This window comes from Mesoplodon densirostris, chromosome 8 (assembly GCF_025265405.1).
Source record: "Mesoplodon densirostris isolate mMesDen1 chromosome 8, mMesDen1 primary haplotype, whole genome shotgun sequence".
NCBI classification, from domain to species: domain Eukaryota; kingdom Metazoa; phylum Chordata; class Mammalia; order Artiodactyla; family Ziphiidae; genus Mesoplodon; species Mesoplodon densirostris.
In genome coordinates, this window is record NC_082668.1 from 27645910 (window position 1) to 27668385 (window position 22476).

The following is a 22476-nucleotide window of genomic DNA, read 5'->3' on the forward strand; positions in this document are numbered from 1 at the left end:
TAATATACCTCTTCAGCTCTTGCTTGATAGGAGTATAAACCACTATGCAATCTTAGGCCCTACCCTGTTCATGTCTCAGCTTAGATAACAGGAGCCAACCTGACTACCTACTGGCAGAGGGAGTTCTCTGTCCCACTAGGACAAGAGGACAGAGGCTTCTGGCATCCAAGGATAGAATTCTGGATAGTTTTCTAGAGAAACACGTTGTGGGTAATTGGGCATGCCCAATTAGGATGCTAATCATAACAATAATTCTATTTTAAGTTAGAGTAGTGATTTTATTTTAAGATTTTTAGTTAATTAACATAAGTGTTTGAGCAAGAATAAGCCAAGAAATTTATTCAGTGAGTAAGACCAGAGATCAGAATATTTAATATTTTATATGAAATTGATAAAAGTATAGATGGTTTGGCTATGAGTGGGGAAAGGAAGTGGGAAAAAGCCCAGAGTCTCATTTGGTCATGCTCCCAACCACCTTCCTCCATAATGGGGGGGTGGCCATCATGGTGATTATTTCTTCCCTATTAATACTTGCAGTCCCTGAATATAAGTTTTAAATCACCTGTACCATAAATATCAAGACTTAACACAGGCAAAATTTTTAAATTAAAGAAACTTTATTTGCAGGACCCTAACTTGTCTTTTATTGTCCTTCTTCCTCATGATGTCTCGCATCCTCTCTGCTATCTAGTGTTTTTATGCAAGCTTTCTGCTTTCCCATAGTATTCTTTAAGTTCCCTAACTTATTTTTTTTCTTTTCCTCTCCTTGCTTTTATGTAAACATACAACCTGTGTTGTCTCTAGGAGACCCTGCTAATCTCTGATAAACTATTTACCAATGATACTGTCACTCTGAAGAATGCTATTTGCATTTTGTAAAGTCCTACAGAAGTAGTAAATGAAATATAAAATAGTCACATTAGACTATTCACTATGGAATGCTGGATAGGAAACTATTTTGAGCAGGAGAAAATTTTCATTCATAAGTTTTAGCATGTAATCCAAGAGCCATTTTATATATATTGATAACAGTTGTTATATCACATATTTTAAATTAAAATTTACAACTAAGAATAAATATTATAACCCTTATAAAATAAGGTAGAATTATTCCTGTTTTAAACTCTGTTCTGTGTTGTTTTTATATCTCTGAAGACAAATTTGCAAAAGTAGTGTTTTTTAGTGTTCGGTAGTCAATCTCATCATTGTTATTTCATAGATTATTAAATCATAAGGCTGGCTGGTTTAATAAAATAATCCAGTTATGGAAGTTAAGTTATATATTAAAAAATTCCATTTTAAGTTTTTCACTTACTTTTTCAAATGTAAAATTATTACATTTGTATACTTTATGTGCATGCATGCTACTTTTGTGAGCAAATAATTTAAGAATTTTAAAGAAAAATAAAGACATGCATGGCCTTACAGAAATTTAAATTCCTCTTGGGGAAACAAGGCAGAAGCATGTGCAAATTTAATTGCAACACAAGAGATAAATATTGGCAGTCACAGATAATATTCTCTTCTACGCTGAGTGCTAGGAGAAGAAATATCTGAATTGAGCTAACAAATAATGACTCTGAAATAAAAAATAGGTTAATTCCATGGTATAGGAGGTGTCTGATTAAATGGAGAAGGGGAGATGACTTAAGAGCCTGTATGTATTCTTATTCTACTGGGAAGCCAACTCTCTTTTCCATGCCACACCGACTTCAGCTCCACCAGTTGGAGAATCTGCTCTAGAGAGTGGAAGTGTCTTGGTTGAAGGTTTTCTCACTTTGCTGCAACAATTCTGTACTGCAGGGACTTTTATGGGTTGACTAGTAGAGACAAATTTATAGTATGTATAACATTTCATTGAGAAATTATGCTTTATGTAATTATAGATAAATCTGGAAGTTAGCAAATTTCTAAGCCTAAAAAATCATTTCCTGTTGGGGTCTGTTTGAATAAAGACTTGATTGAAGTAAGGAGGGAGCAAACCCATACAAAGATCTAGAGGTGAAACACTGCAGTATATCCAGATCATTAAACATAGGAGGAAAAGACAGCAATGAGAAAGGCCAAAAGAGCAGCTAACATTGGTGAAAATAGATAATTCAAAGGACAGAAAATAACTTCAAGAATAGCCTGTTGTAATAAAGAAGCAATTGTAGAACAAAAAACTGCCTTTAGAAATTATAAATAAATTTGCTGGAATTAAAATTTCATATAAGAATTAGGATATAAAGTGAAGAAATCTCCCATAACACAGAAAAAAATTATACATGAACATTTCCCATAGTTTAAAAAAAGACAAGGTGTTTTCAGTTTAAGATACTGTTGGGCTTCCCTGGTGGCGCAGTGGTTGAGAGTTCGCCTGCCGATGCAGGGGACACGGGTTCGTGCCCCAATCCCGGAAGATCCCACATGCCACGGAGCGGCTGGGCCCGCGAGCCATGGCCGCGGAGCCTGTGTGTCCGGAGCCTGTGCTCCGCAACGGGAGAGGCCACAGCAGTGAGAGGCCCGCGTACAGCAAAAAAAAAAAAAAAAAAAAAAAAAAAAAAGATACTGTTGAGCATTAAAAATTAAAATAAATAGCCCACACCTAAACATATTCTTTGAAATTTTGGAATATCTAGAACACAAGATCTGAAAGCTTTTGAAAGGGAAATAAAACTAACAACAAAAGCAACATGTAATCTATAATGGATAAGAATGGAACTGCCATTGAAATTCTCATTAGCAACTCTAGATGCTGAAATACAATGGAACAGTGTCTCCAAAGTTCCAAAAGAAGATTATTTTGAGCCTAGAGATGAGATAAAACTGTCATTTTCAGATGGAATAATTACATAGAAAATCCAATAGAATCAATAAATTATTAGAATGAATACCATTTCTGCACATAAATAATAACCAATTAAAAATACAATAGAAAACAAGATACATCCCCACAAGCAGACTGTCAATCATCTAAGAATTAACACAGAATATGACATAAAAATGCTGTAACAACAGGTTTAAAGCTCTTATTACAGGATATAAAATATCTTAGTAAAGACTTTCAAGTTTCTTGAATTAAAGGTGATTGCAATCAATTTTAGCTGCATTTTTGAAAGGTAATAACTTTTTCAAAAATGTATATCCATAAATAGCTAAGTGTACTTCAAAAAAAGAAGGGGGTGGGGGGTGGAGAGGTGGTAGGACTACTAGATCCTGATTTACAGTAATACAGTTTATGGGCTGGCACAAGTATAGATAAATGGATCCAGAGTAAGATCTCTAGCACAATACTATTTATGTACACTTAAATATTAAAATTAACAATGTGTTCTATAGTAATGCATACAAAAAAAAAGATCCAGATCAAATACATTAGAATGGAGATGAGAGGAAATAACAGTGGGGAATGAGTATTAAAAGGGAATATAAAACATAATAGTACTTCCTTGTGTGTCTGTATCACAATTTTTTATCCATTCATCAGCTCTTAGACACTTGGGCTATTTTTGGTTTTGGCTACTATTAATAAATCTGCTATAAACACACAACTTTTGTGTCATTGTTTTTGGATAGTATCATTTTACATTACTACCAGCAATGTATGAGAATTCCAGTTGTTCCCCATTCTTGCTATAACAATATTATCAGTCCTTATAATTTTAGCTATTCCACTGAGTGTGTGGTGGTATCCTAAGTAAATGATACCTACTTTGGATTTAATTTGCCTCCCTCTCTTTTTTTAACTTCTTAAGGTAGAAATTTTAAAAATCGATTTTCAGTCTTCTAATATAACCATAGAAGCTATAATTTTCCTTTTGAGCACTGTTTAACATCCCACAAATTTTAACATATTGTGTTTTCAGTTCAGAATATTTTCTGATTTGTCATATGATTTCTTCTTTGACCCTGGGTGATTTAGAATTATGTTTAATTTCCAAATATATGGGGATATTCCAAATATCACTCTAATTTCTAATTTAATTCCATTGTGATTATTAAACATACTTTGTATGATTTTAGTCCTTTTAATTTATTGAGATTTGTTTTATGGCCCATCATAGAGTCTATCTAGATGCATACTTGAAAAGAGTGTATATTTTCCTGTTTTTTTGATGGGGTTTTCTATAAGTGTTTTTTAGTTTCATTTGGTTGATAATACTGATCAAGACTTTTATATCCTTATTGATTTCCATCCTACTTGTATTAAAATCTCTGTAAGTGTGGATTTTTCCATTTCTCTTTATATGTATTTCAATTTTTGCTTCATGTATTTTGAATTTTGGTTAGTACCTGCATAGATGTTTAGTTTTCTTTTTATATCTCTATGACTTGACCCTTTTATCATTATAATATGTTGGTTCCTATCCCTGAAATCTACTTTCACTGATGCTAATAATATCTACTCCAGCAATTTAATGATTACTGCTTAGGTGGTATATCTGCTTTCATACTTTTATTTGTATCTTATCTATGATTTTATATTTAGTGCTTTACTTGTAGACATTATATATTTAGGTCTTGCTTTTTTATTCAGTCTGAAAGTTTCTTTTAATTGGAGTATTTAGACCATTTATATTTAAAGTAATTATGATATAATTAGGGTTTTTTTCACTTTTTGTCTAGTTTATTTCACTTACCATAATGTCTTCAAGGTTCATAGTCTTGTAGCATATACCAGAATTTCATTCCTTTTTACTGTTGAATAATAATACATTGTTTTTATATGTCACAGTTTATTTATCCATTCCATTGTTTATGGACATGGGTCTTTTTGACCTTTTGGCTATTGTGAGTAATGCTTATTTAGTATACGAATATCTGTTTGTGTCTCTGTTCTCAGTTCTTTTGGGGCATAAACATAGAAGTGGAATTGCTGGATCACATAGTAATTCAATGTTTAATTTTTTAAGGAACCATCATACTGTTTTATACAGTAGCTACACCATTTTACATTCCTACCAGTAATGTACAACAGTTCTAATTTCTCCTTATCCTCTCCAACACTTGTTATTTTCTGTTTTTTTAAACTTTTTGTTTTATACTATAGTATAGTTGATTAACAATGTTTAGGTGATATTTCAGGTGTACATCAAAGTGATTCAGTTATACATATACATGTATCTATTCTTTATCAAATTCTTTTTCCATTTAGGTTGTTACATAATATTGAGTAGAGTTCCCTGTGCTATATAGTAGGTCCTTGTTGGTTATCCATTTTAAATATAGCAGTGTGTACATGTCAATCCCAAACTCCCTAACTATCCCTTTCCCCCATCCTCCCCCCCAGTAACCATAAGTTCATTCTCTAAGTCTGTGAGTCTGTTTCTGTTTTGTAAATAAGTTCATTTGTATCATTTCTTGTTAGATTCTGCATATAAGCAATATCGTATGATATTTCTCTTTCTCTGTCTGACTTCACTCAGTATGACAATCTCTAGGTCCATCCATGTTGCTGCAAATGGCATTATTTCATTCTTTTTAATGGCTGCGTAATATTCCATTGTATATATGTACCACATCTTCTTTATCCATTCCTCTGTTGATGGACATTGACATTGCTTCTGTGTCTTGGCTATTGTAAATAGTGCTGCAGTGAACATTGGGGTGCATGTATCCTTTCAGACCATGTTTTTCTCCAGATATATGCTCAGGAGTGGGATTGCAGGATCATATGGTAGCTCTGTTTTTAGTATTTTAAGAAACCTCCCTATGTTCTCCATAGTGGCTGTACCAATTACATTCCCACCAACAGCATAGGAGGGTTCCCTTCTCTCCACACCCTCTCCAACATTTATTTTGTGGATTTTTTTGATGATAGCCATTTTGACTGGTGTGAGATGATATTTCATTATATTTTGATTTGCATTTATCTAATAATTAACAATGTTGAACATCTTTTCATGGGCCTCTTGGCCATTTGTGTGTCTTCTTTGGAGAAATGTATATTTAGGTTTTCTGCCCATTTTTTGATTGGATTGTTTGTTTTGATGATATTAAGCTGCATGAGCTGTTTGTAAATTTTGGAAATTAATCCCTTTTTGGTCACATCATTTGCAAATATTTTCTCCCAATCTGTGGGTTGTCTTTTCATTTTGTTTATGGTTTCCTTTGCTGTGCAACAGGCTTTTTTTTTTTTTTTTTTTTTTTTTTTTTTTTTTTTTTTTTGCGGTACACGGACCTCTCTCACTGTTGTGGCTTCTCCCATTGCAGAGCACAGGCTCTGGACGCGCAGGCTCAGCAGCCATGGCTCACATGCCTAGCCACTCCGTGGCATGTGGGATCTTTCTGGACCGGGGCATGAACCCATGTCCCCTGCATCGGCAGGCAGACTCTCAACCACTGTGCCACCAGGGAAGCCCAACAGCTTTTGAGTTTAATTAGGTTGCATTTGTTTATTTTTGTTTTTATTTCCATTACTCTGGGAGATGGGTCGAAAAAAGATATAGCTGTGATTTATGTCAGAGAGTGTTTTTCCTATGTTTTCCTCTAGGAATTTTATAGTGTCTGGTCTCACATTTAGGTCTTTAATACATTTTGAGTTTATTTTTTTGTATGGTGTTATGTAGTGTTCCAATTTCATTCTTTTACATGTAGCTGTCCAGTTGTCCCAGCACCACTTACTGAAGAGGCTGTCTTTTCTCCATTGTATATTCTTGCCTGCTTTATCAAAGGTAAGGTGACCATATGTGCGTGGGTTTATCTCTGGACTTCCTATCCTGTTCCATCGATCTCTATTTCTGTTTTTGTGCCAGTACCATACTGTCTTGATTATTATAGCTTTGTAGTATAGTGTGAAGTCAGGGAGACTGATTCCTCCAGCTCCGTTTTTCTTTCTCAAGATTGCTTTGACTATTCAGGGTCTTTTTTGTCTCCATACAAATTTTAAGATTTTTTTTGTTCTAGTTCTGTGAAAAATGCCATTTGTAATTTGTAAGGATTGCATTGAATCTGTAGATTGCCTTGGGTAGTATAGTCATTTTGACAATATTGCTTCTTCTAATCCAAAAACATAGTATATCTTTTCATCTCTATGTGTCATCTTTGATTTCTTTCATCAGCATCTTATAGTTTTTGGAGTACAGGTCTTTTGCGTCCTTAGGGAGATTTATTCCTAGGTATTTTATTCTTTTTGATGTGATGGTAAATGGGATTGTTTCTTGAATTTCTCTTCCTGATAGTTCATTGTTAGTGTATAAAAATGGAACAGATTTCTATATATTAATTTTGTGTCCTGCAACTTTACTGAATTCATTGATGAGCTCTGGTAGTTTTCTGGTATCATTTGCATTTGTCTCTAGGTATTTTTTTATTTCCTCTTTGATTTCTTCAGTGATCCATTGGTTGTTTAGTAGCATAGCATTTAGCCTCCACCTGTTTGTGTTTTTTACAGTATTTTTCTCGTAGTTTATTTCTAATCTCATAGTGTTGTGGTCAGAAAAGATGCTTGATATGATTTCAGTTTTCTTAAATTTACTGAGTCTCCCTTTGTGACCCAGCATGTGGTCAATCCTGGAGAATGTTCCTTGTGCACTTGAGAGGAATGTGAATTCTGCTGCTTTTGGATGGAATGCTCTATAAATATCAATTAAGTCCATCTGGTCTAATATGTTATTTAAGGCCTATGTTTCCTTATTGATTTTCTGTCTGGATGATTTGTCCATTGAAGAAAATGGGGTGTTAAAGTCCCCCACTATTATAGTGTTACTGTTGATTTCTCGCTTTAAGGCTCTAAGTATTTACCTTATACATTGAGGTGGTCCTATGTGGGTGCATAAATATTTACAATTGTTATGTCTTCTTCTTGGATTGATCCCTTGATCACTATGTAGTGTCCTTCTTTGTCTCTTATAACAGACTTTATTTAAAAGCCTATTTTGTCTGATATGAGTATTGCTGCTCCAGCTTTCTTTTGATTTCCATTTGCATGGAATACCTTCATCTATACCCTCACTTTCAGTCAGTATGTGTCCCTGGGTCTGGAGTGTGTCTCTTGTAGGCAGCATATATACAGATCTTGTTTTTGTATCCATTCAGCTAGTCTATGTCTTTTGGTTGGAGCAGTTAATCCATTTACATTTAAGGTAATTATCAATATGTATGTTCCTACTTCCATTTTCTCAATTGCTTTGGGTTTGTTTTGTAGGTCTTTTATCCTCCCTACCTCTTTTGTTCTCTTCTCTTGTGGTTTGATGACCACATTTAGTGTTGTGTTTGGGTTGCTTTTTCTTTTCTGTGTGTGTATCTGTTGTAGTTTTTGGGTTTGCTGTTCCCATGAGATTTTGATATAGCAGTCTATATATGTACAAGGTAGTTTTAAGTTGCTGGTCTCTTTCGCACCTAGAGGAGTTCCTGTAACATTTGTTGCAAAGCTGGTCTGGTGGTGCTGAATTCTCTTAGCTTTTGTTTTTCTGTAAAGATTTTGATTTTTCTGTCAAATCTGAAGGAGAGTCTTGCTGGGTAGAGTATTCTTGGTTGTAGGTTCCTCCCTTTCATCACTTTAAATATATCGTGCCACTCCCTTCATGCAGGCAGAGTTTCTGCTGAGAAATCAGCTGATAACATTATGGGAGTTCCCTTGTAGGTTAATTGTCATTTTTCCCTTGTTGCTTATTTTTTTTAATTTAATTTAATTTATTTTTTATACAGTAGGTTCTTATTAGTCATCATTTTTATACACATCAGTGTATACATGTCAATCCCAATCGCCCAATTCATCACACCACCACCACCACCCCCCGCTGCTTTCCCCCCTTGGTGTCCATACGTTTGTTCTCTACATCTGTGTCTCAACTTCTGCCCTGCAAACCGGTTCTTCTGTACCATTTTTCTAGGTTCCACATATATGCATTAATATACGATATTTGTTTTTCTCTTTCTGATTTACTTCACTCTTTATGACAGTCTTTAGATCCATCCACATCTCAACAAATGACCCAATTTCGTTCCTTTTTATGGCTGAGTAATATTCCATTGTATATATGTACCACAACTTCTTTTTCTTTTTAACATCTTTATTGGAGTATAATTGCTTTACAATCATGTGTTAGTTTCTGCTTTATAACAAAGTGAATCAGTTATACATATACATGTATCCCCATATCTCTTCCCTCTTGCGTCTCCCTCCCTCCCACCCTCCCTGTCCAACCCCTCTAGGTGGGTGCATAAATATTTACAATTGATGGTCTAGGTGGTCACAAAGGTGGTGGTCACAAAGCACTGAGCTGATCTCCCTGTGCTATGCAGCTGCTTCCCACTAGCTATCTATTTTACATTTGGTAGTGCATATATGTCCATGCCACTCTCTCACTTTGTCCCAGCTTGCCCTTCCCCTTCCCCATATCCTCAAGTCCATTCTCTATTAGGTCTGTGTCTTTATTCCCGTCTTGCCCCTAGGTTCTTCGTGACCATTTTTTTTTTTTTGGATTCCATATATATTTGTTAGCATACAGTATATCTTTTTCTCTTTCTGACTTACTTCACTCTGTATGACAGACTCTGGGTCCATCCACCTCACTACAAATAACTTAATTTCATTTCTTTTTATGGCTGAGTAATATTCCATTATATATATGTGCCATATCTTCTTTATCCATTCATCTGTTGATGGACACTTAGGTTGCTTCCATGTCCTGGCTATTGTAAATAGAGCTGCAATGAACATTGTGGTACATGTCTCTTTTTGAATTATGGTTTTCTCAGGGTATATGCCCAGTAGTGGGATTGCTGCATCATATGGTAGTTCTATTTTTAGTTTTTTAAGGAACCTCCATACTGTTCTCCATAGTGGCTGTATCAGTTTACATTCCCACCAACAGTGCAAGAGGGTTCCCTTTTCTCCACACCCTCTCCAACATTTATTGTTTGTAGATTTTTTGATGATGGCCATTCTGACCATTGTGAGATGATATCTCATTGTAGTTTTGATTTGCATTTCTCTAATGATTAATGATGTTGAGCATTCTTTCATGTGTTTGTTGGCAGTCTGTATATCTTCTTTGGAGAAATGTCTATTTAGGTCTTCTGCCCATTTTTGGATTGTGTGTTTTCTTTTTTAATATTGAGCTGCATAAGCTGTATATATATTTTGGAGATTAATGCTTTGTCCGTTGATTTGTTTGCAAATATTTTAATATTTTTTCTTTGTCTTTAATTTTTGTCAATTTGATTACTCTGTCTTGGCATGTTCCTCCTTGGCTTAACCTACCTGGCAGTCTGTGCTTCCTGGACTTGGGTGACTCTTTCCTTTCCCATGTTAGGCAAGTTTTCAGCTATTATCTCTTCAAATATTTTCTCAGGTCCTTTCTCTCACTCTTTTCCTTCTGGGGCCTCTATAATGTGAATGTTGCTGTGTTTAATGTTGTCCCAGTGGTCTCTTAGACTGTCTTCATTTATTTCCATTCTTTTCTCTTTATTCTGTTCTGCAGCAGCGATTTCCACCATTCTGTTTTCCAGGTCACTTATCCATTCTTCTGCTTCAGTTATTCTGCTATTGTTACCTTCTAGTGTATTTTTTGTGTAAGTTATTGTATTGTTCATTTCTGTTTGTTTGTTCTTTAGTTCTTCTAGGTCTTTGTTAAACATTGCTTGCATCTTCTTGATTCTTGCCTCCATTCTTTTCCTGAGATCCTGGATTATCTTCACTATCATTATTCTGATTTTTTTTTCCAGAAGGTTTCCTATCTCCACTTCACTTAGTTGTTTTTCTAGGGTTTTATGTTGTTCCTTCATCTGGGACATAATCCTCTGCCATTTCATCTTGTCTAACTTTCTGTGATTGTGGTTTTCATTCCGCAGGTTGTAGGATTGTAGTTCTTCTTGCATCTGCTGTCTGCCCTCTCCTGGATGAGACTATCTAAGAGGCTTGTGCAATCTTCGTGATGGGAAGGACTGGTAGTAGGGAGAGCTAGGTCTTGTCCCTCTGGTGGGCAGGGCCATGCTCAGTAAAACTTTAATTCACTTGTCTTGTCTGCTGATGGATGGGGCTGTGTTCTCTCCCTGTTGGTTGTTTGGCCTGAGCCTACAGCACTGGAGCCTACAGGCTGTTTGGTGTGGTTAATGGTGGCCGCTGGAAGGGCTTACACTAATTAGTACTTCCCAGAACTGCTGCTGCCAGTGTCTTTGTCCCCACAGTGAGCCACAGCCACCCCCGACCTCTGCAGGGGGCCCTCCCATACTAGCAGATAGGTCTGGCCCAGTCTCTTATGGGGTCACTGCTTTTTTCCCCTGGGTCCTGGTACACACAGGACTTTTTGTGTGGCCTCCAAGAGTGGAGTTTCTGTTTCTCCCAGACCTGTGGAAGTCCTGCAATCAAATTCCACTGGCCTTCAAAGCCAGATTCTCTGTGGTCTCCTTGTCCCATTGCTGGACCCCCAGGTTCAGAAGCCTGATGTGGGGTTCAGAACTTTCACTCCAGTGGGGGAGCTTCTGTGGTATAATTGTTTTCCAGTTTGTGGGTCACCCACCTGGCGGGTATGAGATTTGCTTTTATTGCAGTTGCATCCCTCCTACTCTCTCTTTGTGGCTTCTCCTTTGTCTTTGGATGTAGGGTATCTTTTTGGTATGTTCCAGAGTTTTTTGTTAATGGTTGTTCAGCAGTTAGTTGTGATTCCAGTGCTCTTGTAAAAAGGGGTGAACACACATCCTTCTACTCTGCCATTTTGAGCTAATCCCCTATAGTTAGGTTTAAATCTATCATTTTGATTTTATTTGTTTTTTTATTTCTCTCATATATTATTTGTTCTTTTTTTCCTGCCTTTTTTCTTTCCCTTGAAATTAAATGACCTTAGACTGGCCTTTGTTGTTTCATTCTATACATGTGTAGATTGTTATTTGACAAAAGAATGAAATGTGCCCTATGGAATTTCTGGAGCCCTTTCTCCTAAAAGCTTCCTTTTTTTATGGCAGTCTCCTCTATAAGTTGTAGCCATCTTTTTCTCCCCAAAGTTTAACATCTGTGTCTTAAAATCCTCTAGACTGACACACTCTACTTGGACCCCCATCCTTGTGCAAAAAGCTGGTAGATTTATCGGATCATCTCATTTGTTTTTCTTCTCTCAGGGATAAGTCATATGCTACCTGTTGTCCAAGTTCTGAAAACAGTTGTTTGATATATAAGTCCCATAGGTGTACTTCTTTTTTTAAATTGAAGTATAGTTGATTTGCAATATTATATTAGTTTCTGGTGTACAAGATAGTTATTCAATATTTTTATAGATTATACTCCATTCAAAATTATTACAAGATAATGGCTATATTTCCCTGTACTGTACATTATATCATTGTTGCTTATTTATTCTATACATAGTAGTTTATCTCTTAATCCCATACCCCTATCCCACCCCTACTTCCTTCCCTCTCCCCACTGGTAACCACTAGTGGAATTGCTGGATCATATGGTAGTTGTATCTTTAGTTTTTTGAAGAAACACCATACCATTTTCCATAGTGGCTGTACCAGTTTACAGTCCAACCAACAGTGTGCAAGTGTTCCATTTCCTCCACATCCTCACCAACATTTGTTATTTGTAGACTCTTTGATAATAGCCTTTCTGACAGGTGTGAGGGGATACCTCATTGTGGTTTTGATTTGCATTTCTATGATGATTAGTGATGTTGAGCATATTTTCATGTGCCTATAGACCATCTGTATGTCTTCTTTAGAAAAATGTCTATTTAGGTCTCCTGCCCATTTTTAATTGGGTTGTTTATTTTTTTGCTGTTGCATTGTATGAGTGGTTTATAAATTTTGGCTATTAACCCCTTATCAGTCATATCATTTGCAAACATTTTCTCCTATTCACTGGTAGGTTATCTTTTCATTTTTTCAGTGGTTTCCTTTGCTGTGCAAAAGCTTTTAAGTTTAATTAGGTCCCATTTGTTTATTACATCATGGATAGAAATGGAATTGCTTTTTCTACTTTTAAAACTGATTTCTTAATAACATATCCCATTTAGCTATTGCTTAATCTCTTCTCCACAACAAATTTGAAAGTGTCTGTATTTACCTCTGTTACATGTTGTGTTCCCTGAGAAGCACTGCAATGTCATAATGTTATTTTACTCTTCACCCTTCTGTAGTATGATGTTCATTAAAAGAATTTTATTGAAACAGTTTTTTAAAGGTCAAAGTTACTTTTTAATTAGGTCACTTAGCCAGATCCAATGCTGAACTTTTGATTCCAGTAATATGGTGGGATAATTATCTTAGGAAAGCTTCTGTATACAAAGTATTAGAATGTAAAGTATCAAGAATATTTTTTTTGAATTTTAAATAACTTTATTATCATTTGTTAAAGTATGCAAGACATTTTTGTATAAAGTAAAAATATATTGCTTATGAAAAAGTGAACAATTTAATGAAAGGTATTGACTACATCATGAATTGAAAAAATGCTACACAAATTTCTTTGTTGTAAATGATACAATGTATATTATGACTACTCCTTTAACCAATTTTAATGGAAAAATTCATTGCTGCTATAAAACTATAGAAAAAGGGTTACCTAACTTTTGCTGGGCTCTTAGAGAATCTAAAAGTTTATTTTAAAAACCATCTTTCCCATTGAGAAATTACATTTGAGGAAATTGCTTTAAACTTTTTGCTAAGCTTAGTGAAATTAAATTCACAATTAAGTTGGTCTTTTGAATTAAGTTTGCTTATTATTCCTTCCTTCTTTCAACCAATAATTTCTGAATGTCTACTGTGTGTAAAGGTACTGTGTTAAGGGCTGTGAAGGAAGCAGAGGTGATTATGTCATAAGAATATTTTTTACAGTGGATGCCTAACCTGGCTCAAAAAATGGAAATCCTCAGAATTAAATAGGAAGGAAAGAAAGGAGAAAGAGAAGTAGAAATTTTTGTTTAATAGTCTTGAAAGAGACTGGAGGCCAAGCCTAGAATCTAGGAGATGTGAGGAGACATATTAAGAGATCCTGCATAAAGCCAAGAGCCTTCAATGCTACTCACTTTATGAGTGCATGAACTGGAACTCAGACCTGCTGAACAACGATGCAAAGAACTTGCCTTTCTTTGCCTTGGGCTCTGGCTGAAAAATGGAAAATAGATTTTCTGCATAGAATGTGTAATAACATGTCAGGCCTTTTACATCTTTAAAGTCTGAAATCATTCTACCTAAGAGTTTTACTTAAAAAGACAAGAATTGTGGGCTTCCCTGGTGGTGCAGTGGTTAAGAATCTGCCTGCCAATGTGGGGGCCATGGGTTCAAGCCCTGGCCTGGGAAGATTCCCACATGGTGCAGAGTGGCTGAACCTGTGTGCCACAGCTACTGAGCCTGCCCTTTAGAGCCTGCGAGCCACATCTACTAAGCCCACGTGCCACAACTACTGAAGCCCATGCTCCTGGAGCCTGTGCTCCACAACAGGAGAGGCCACGACAATGAGAAGCCCATGCACCACAACGAAGAGTAGCCCCTGCTTGCAGCAACTAGAGAAAGCCCATGCACAGCAATGAAGACCCAACACAGCCAGAAATAAACAAACAAATTAATTAATTAATTAATTTTAAAAAGACAAGAATTGCATTTTAAAATGGTTAGCTGGTGTTCCAGATGGCTGGCAGAAATAAATGTATATCCTTTCTAGGGCAATGAACTCTCAATAGAAACTTTCCAGGATTCCCCTGAATAAAATTCCAATAAATGTGAATTCCTAATTTAAAAAATATATGAAAACAGACACAGCAATGAAGCAACATCAGGAAAGTCAGCAAAAACAAACTCCCACCCCCCAATACACACACGCATCCTTACAAAAATAACTTCAGCTACTGCAGTTATCATATACAGAATGCAAAATTAAGTTTATATGTTTAAGGAAAATAAATCAGAAAATTAGTAATATGATTAAGAAATAGGTAGATAAAACTAAAGAGAGAATTGGCGGTTAGAAAATAGATCTGTATAAATGAAATTATACAAAATGAAATACAGAGAGAAAAAAGAATTGGAAGATATGAAGAGAAATGAATAAATATGAAGGTTAGAGGAGAAGATGTAGCATATGTCTTCAGAGAGGAAAACACCTAGGATAGCTGGCTTCTGCAACCACTTTTGCCCTGGAGCTTTGGCAGAAACTATTTGGTCTGAATGATCAGGGGAAATTCTGTAAAATACACCAAACACTTAGCTGAAAACCTTGAAGGGCCAGGAACAAATCAGATACAGAAAACCATAGTAGGGTGGTAACCCAAGCTTAACTGAGTGCACTCCCTGAATAGATGAAAGGAGAGAAACCTGCAGTTTCTCTGCTTAGCAGTAGGGAAAGAGAACCCTCTATGGAGAAAGACTACATCATTTGGAGCCTTTATGATTTTTTAAAAATATATATTTCAATCAAAAATTACTAGGCATCCCAAAAGACAGGACCATATGACCAGCCTTCAAGAGAGAAAAACAGACAATAGTGACAAACCATCAAGTGATTCTGATAATTGGATTTAATAACCAAGATCTTTAAAATGGCTGTGATTAATATGTTGAAAAAATAGAGAACAAGTGGAAAAAACAGATTATTTTACCAGATTTTTGGAATCTATTTTTTAAAAATAGAGTCATATGAACATTCTCAAACTCAAAATATAACATGTGAAATTAATACTTTGCCAGATGATGAGTTTAACTACAAATTAGGTGGAGCATAAGATATGATTAATGAACTAAGAGACTTATTAATATAAAATACTCAAATAGAAGCACAGAGATAAAACATAATTTTAAAAATGCAGAAACAGAATTAGAGAACTGTAAATCAGTGAAAAAAATTAACCATATATGTTATTAGACTCTAGAAGAAAGGAGAGAGAATAGGACAGAAATAACATTTGAACAGATAATAATAGAGAGTATTTCCTAAACTAAAACAGGACATCAACCCATAGATTCTAGATGTTCTATGAACCTCAAAAATAACAAATACATAGAAATTACATCAAGACATATTATAGCAAGCCTGCTAAAAAGTGAAGACACAGAAAATATTAAAAGCAGTCAGGGTAAAAAAGACACACTACCTTCAAATGAGGGCAACCAAAGACTTAACTACTCAATAGAAGCAATGGAAGCCAGATAAAAATGCAAATATTCTTAAAATGCTGAAAGAAAAAAAAATGCTAGAATTCTATATCCACAAAACTATCCTTCAAAAATGATGATATACAAAGGTTTCAGATAAATAAAAATGGAAAGAATTTGTTGACAGCAAATCTACACTAATAATAATAGCAAAGGGAGAAGGAACATGATCCCAGATGGAAACAGAATTGTAGAAAGAAGTTAAGAACAATGGAAAAGATAAATATAAGGGTAATTTAAATGTTGACAATGAAAATAATAACAGTAATATAATGTAGAGCTTTATATATGGAATTAAAATGCCTTACAACAATAACAAAGAAAGAGGAGAGTAAATGGAGTTAAAGTCTTCTAATGTCCCATTGTTTTCAGGGAAGTGGTAAAAGGAATAATTTGTTTTATAATCTAAAAGCCATAAGTTAAGGATTCATTGTAATCTCTAGGAAAACCACTAAAAGAAAAGAAAAGAATGTATAAGTTTAAGTTAACTGAGGGGAAAAATATGACAAAATATTTTATAGATCCTAATAAACAATAGGAATCAGTGAAACATAGAAACATACATATGCAATAAATTTCCATATATTGATACAATATAGAAAATAAATCTAGTTGCTGGTTCTTTGCAAAGAAATTGATAAACCCCTAGCATTTTCCTCAAGAAGAATCGAAGGTTGCTTTGACATTTAAAAATCTGTTAATGTAATAACCACATAATTAGATTAAAGAAGAAAAGCCAAGTAATCATTTCAATAGGTTCACAAAAAGTGTATGATTAAGTTCAACATTAATATACTTAAAAGAATACTTTTGGCAAAGTAGGCATACATCCTGATAAAGAATATACCAAAAAAAACTACAATCATTCTTAACCCTTATTATTCATAATTATAAAAAATTAAAAGCATTTCCTTTATAATGAGGGACAAAACAATATGTCCTTTGGTCATTTCTGTTCATTATTGAACTGGTGAGCCTATCTAGCATGGCTGGAACCTTATAAATAATAATAAATAAAGGTTTTAGGACTGAATGAAAGAAACTAAACTGTCATGACTTTTAGATAATACGTTTGGTTAATAGAAAACTAAAAGAAACAACAAGTAATATTATTTGAATAAGAAAGTTTAGCAGAGTTGTGGGACATGTTCAGTATATGTCAATTGTATTTTTCAACTCCTCTTACATGAAACAATAAATATTATGGTACCTAGGAATACATCTAACAAAATATGTAAAGACTTTTAGAGAAGAAATTTACAAAGCTTTATTGAAAGAAATTAAAGACCTAAATACATGAAGAGATACACCATATTCATGGATGGATGACTTTTAATCATGATACCAAAATTTTTTAAATCTCAAAAATCTTCCAATTGATTTACAAATTCAGTGTATTTTTAAACAAAATTCTACAGGTTTTTTATGGAAATTAAGCTGTTTTTAAAAATTATTCAGAAGATGGAGTACAGCCTTTAAAAACTGAATCACTAGGTTGTACATCTGAAACTTATATAATATTATAAATCAACTATACCTCAATACAGAGGAGTGAAAACCAAGAATAACAGCCAAGACACCCCTGAGGAACAAGGTGGAAAAACTTACACTATCAAATGTTAAGATTTATTTAAAAGATGCATGGGCTTCCCTGGTGGCGCAGTGGTTGAGAGTCCGCCTGCCGATGCAGGGGACGCGGGTTCGTGCCCCGGTCCCGGAGGATCCCACGTGCCGCGGAGCGGCTGGGCCCGCGAGCCGTGGCCGCGGAGCCTGTGTGTCCGGAGCCTGTGCTCCGTGACGGGGGAGGCCACAGCAGTGAGAGGCCCGCGTACAGCAAAAAAAAAAAAAAAAAAAAAGATGCAGTAATTTAGGCATTGGTTATTAGCACAGACACAAATGGTAGAGTGTTACAGATCCCTGAAACAGTCCCAGACATGTATGGAATGTGGTATATAACAGGCAGCATTGTAGATTGGTTGGGAGAGGATGAACTAACTGTTCAGTAAAAGGCGTTAAGTCAATTGGTGATCCATTTAGAGAAAAAAAAAATGAGTTTGGATCCCTATCTCACATCTTGCCCAAAGAAATCAATTTTAAACAAAGACCTAATTGCAAAAGGCAAAACAATAAAACTCTTATAAAAAAAGTGGAAGAATATCTTTATGACTTAAAGGTAGGGTTTCCTCATCAAGATTCAAAAGATTTCCTCATCAAGATACAAAGAAGCGCAAACTATATATAAAGGAAACATTTAAGTTAAGAATGTCTGTTGATCAAAAGACACAAAAAAAGTGCAAAGAGAAGCTCAGACAGGGAGCAATACACAGAACCTACAAAGGATTTGTAACTTTCAAGAGTGTATAAAGAGAACTTAAAAAATCAATAAGAAAAAGACATCTTAATAGAAAAATCATCAAAACATGTATTCCCCAAAAGAAGGAAAGTTGACTGGCCAATTATAGTTATGAAAATGAGGGCAACTTAAACAGTAAACAGAACAATACAAATTTCAACCATGAGATATTTGTATGGTCTAAAATTGACAAAAATAAGAATTCCGACAGTACCCTTGTTGATATGAATCTGAAGCAGTGAGAACTAAAGTCTGCTCTGTTGGAGTGTAAATTAGTTGTAACTACTTGGTAATACAACATATTACCTAGTGAAGTTGAGTATGTGTGTTCATGCATTTGTATAACCCAGCAATTCCATTTCTAGCAGTGTACTCTAGAGAATATCTTACACCCATGTGCCAGGAGACAAATATAATAATATCCATACTATCATTGTTCATAATGGTAAAACACTAGAAACAATCTAGATATTTATATACAGTAGAATGATTAACTACATGCACATAATATTGAGTAATAAAGCAGGAAAACACATCTACCATTATTCTGTGTATTCACATTTTTAAAGCATATGAATTTAAATAGTAAATTATTTAGGATTACATATACTTTTGTAGAAAAACGATAAAGAAAAACCAAGGAAATGATAAAATTAAAATCCAGGATAGCAGTTACTCCTGGAAATGTGAGAGAAAAATATGACCGAGGAGACACATTGTATTAGTTAAGGTATAGGTTTAGCTGCATTTGACAGAAATCCCAAATAGTGATGTAAGCAAGATGTAAGTTTATTTCTTTGTTTTGAAACAGATTGAAAATATTCTAGGCATGACAACCATTCTCTACATGGTTAATCTAGGAACGAGGCTCCTGCTGCCTTTTTGTTTAATCTTTTGAGCATTACTTACCACCTGTGATGGCTCACCATCACAGGTGGAAGTATGGAGGGCTAAGTGACCTTCTTAAGGTCAGTTTCTAAATGTTGCACACATGACTTCTCCTCATGGTGTTCTGGCTAGAATTTAGTAATTTTTAGATGCAAGGAAGCTTGAGAAATGTGCCCAGCTGAAAATCAGGAGTTTTAGAACAGGGAGTAGGAGAGCACAGATATTGGGAGGAAAGTAGCAAGCAATCTCTGCCACAGGCTCATGGGGCCGGGATAGCAAGAGAAGTCATCAAAGGTATTGATTGGTATTGTTCTGTTTCTTAAAGTAGGATGGTGAGTATAGGTGCTTTTTAAACATAATTTTATACCCTCCTTATAAATTATATACTCTTTTGTATATATGAAATGTTTCATTATTAAAGTTACATGTAATGGATACTTTTCAGGCTTTACTTTGCTTGAATCTTATGCACCATATGGTATTGTTGATCACACCCTCTAGACATTTGAATTTTTATTGGCAAGAATCTCCAGGTTTTTCTCTTATTTCTCCATCCATTCCTTTTCAGCCTCCTGGGCTTCACTTTCTCTGTAGGGGAAAAAAGGCCTTTTCCTAGATGCCCCTCACTTGTCTCCATAATTATTTAGGATAGTTTCAAATTGGCTAATGGGTTTCCTGGATTTGGAAAAATTGCAAGAGAAAACTAATTATATGGTAACTATTCAGATATTATCAACGTTTATCCCTAATGTTCTAGCCATACATGAGAAAAGAGAGGTTAGCACATTTTCTTCTTTGTAATTTTATATACTTGTTCCTTATATCTTTTTGAACTACATCACAAAAGAACAAATAATTCTAGAGTGAGTCAAAAGTACCAGTGCATCTTGTAAAGGTAATAAACAGCAACTGTTCCCATAGATATATACATATAACATCATTATATATATATATATATATATATATATATATACATATACACACACACACATACATATAACATCATTAGAATAAATCCTGGAAATAACTCACATCTTTATAATCATGTACTACATGTTATATCTTCTTATAAAAATCATCAATTTACTTGACTACCCGGCACAATGACCGCATTTCCTAGCCTTCCTTGCATCTGGGTATGACTAGCTGACATAAGTCTTGGCCAGTGGAATATAAAAAGAAGTCATTACATGATCAATTTTAGCATATATTAACAGGGACTATTTTTTCCCCAATGAAATAGTCTCAGGCACACATGTATTTGAAAAGTTCTATTCACTTAAATTTGTTAAAAGCAAATGAGATAAAATTCATTTGGTCAGCATTCAAGTTTCAACCATATGTTAGGGACTGTGTCAGGTTCCGGGAATACAGGATTGAACAAATTATAGTCCAGCCTTCAAGGAGCTCACGGTCCAGAGGAAATCTAGTTAAATTCTATGGCAGATGTGGCTATGCCCAAGGTGCTGTGGAAACACAGAAAATGCCAGTTAGCCAGGAAACTCAAATTCAAGAAAGTGATAAACTTAATGTAAGTTTATAAAATAATTTTTTTAAAATAACATCCAAAATTCTTATTCTTATAAGCATTTAAAATATAATTTCCATTAAAAAAAAATGAGTCCTAATGTTATTGTAGTAGGTGGAGGTAAGAATGACAGAAGGAACACAAGTGAACTCCATTAACTTTTAAAATATTTTCTCTATTTTATAGATTTTTTATATTAGTTGTATACTAATCTTATAGCCAGAAAAAAATAATTTAAAAATCCAACATTTAAACAGAATATGTATTTTTTAAATGTAGCAACATAATTTTTTGATTTAGCAACATGGTTTTCATGAGATTTCTGCATTGAAATCTTTATCTTAAACTCAAACTCATGTAACATATTACATATTTTATACATATCTTTTTTAATATTTTAAATTCAATTTTACTTAATGTAAATATGTGATACATATGTCTTCATAGTACTTCACTGTTATTGCAGTGTAGATATTGTCTCACATTATAATTTAAGGCAGACTCTAGTTTCACTCATTGGTTATAACAGATTAGAAGGAGGAAAACAGTACAGTTGACCCTGGAACAAGGTGAGGGTTAGGGGCGTCAACCCCTACTCAGTAAAAAATCTATGTATAACTTTACAGTCAGTTGGCCTTCCTCCCTATCTGTGGTTCAGCATCCGAGGATTCGGCCAACCACAGATCATGTAATACTATAGTACCTACTTAGTGAAAGAAACCCGCTTATAAGTGGACCTGCACAGTTCAAACCTCTGTTTAAGGGTCAACTGTATGCACAGTTCTTAATCATAACATAGTACCCGATCACTGTCATATTTTTCACTAATCTGGAGTGTAACCATTTTCTTGTGACCTAAAGTTGTTCAAAATCATTTCTCTTTTTTGTGATTTCTTAAGATGGGAGAAAGACCCATTTTCACAGACTTTGCTCTTCATTTTGAAGAACTGAAAAGGGACTAGTCAAATCTCATCACACTCATGGCCTTCTATATCTTTGCTTCTATCACTTAGTCTAGGTCATTGTAAAGCACTCTCCCCAAGGTGATTTAGTAATCCAGGACTTCTTGCTGGTGTCATTCAGATACTGTACTATAACTGTTATATTCTCTCTGATTCGCTTTTCAACAAAAATGAAGTCTTTATTTTTTTTTCCTTGCAGACTTTGCCTTCAAAAGAAACAAGGTTTTTAAATACTACACAAATGCCTTGCCTGCAATCATCTTCAATTTGGAGCAGCTGTGAACACAATTCAAAGTCTCAAATATTAACAGAACATGTATCAGAGTTAGATTCTTCTTTCCATTCCATTCTATCATTGCCATCAGGTAAGATTCCTTTTAAAAAATTTCTAAGTAACTGAATTTTTTATGGTGAAATCTAATCCTGTAAATACAAGGAATCTGATAAACTTTTATCAGTTGCCACTGGATATTAGAGCTAAACAGTTTTCATAGAGAAATTAATCTAGTCACATGCTGAATTAATGTTCTATCTTTAGGTTGATTTTTTTTTTTTTTTTTTTTTTTTTTTTTTTTTTTTTTTTTTGCGGTACGCGGGCCTCTCACTGCTGCGGCCTCTCCCGCTGTGGAGCACAGGCTCCAGACGCGCAGGCTCAGCGGCCATGGCTCACCGGC

At 34.8% G+C, this 22476-nt stretch overlaps 1 protein-coding gene across 5 annotated transcripts in view; it reads left to right on the plus strand.

The window, feature by feature from the left end:
* KANSL1L (KAT8 regulatory NSL complex subunit 1 like) overlaps positions 1 to 22476 on the plus strand; it is a 177097-nt gene that overhangs the window by 119425 nt on the left and 35196 nt on the right. For all 5 annotated transcript variants that reach the window (XM_060107421.1, XM_060107420.1, XM_060107422.1 and 2 more), the window contains exon 7: positions 22002 to 22167. In XM_060107421.1, the coding sequence (XP_059963404.1) occupies positions 22002 to 22167 (166 nt within the window). The remainder of the gene's footprint in view (positions 1 to 22001; positions 22168 to 22476) is intronic.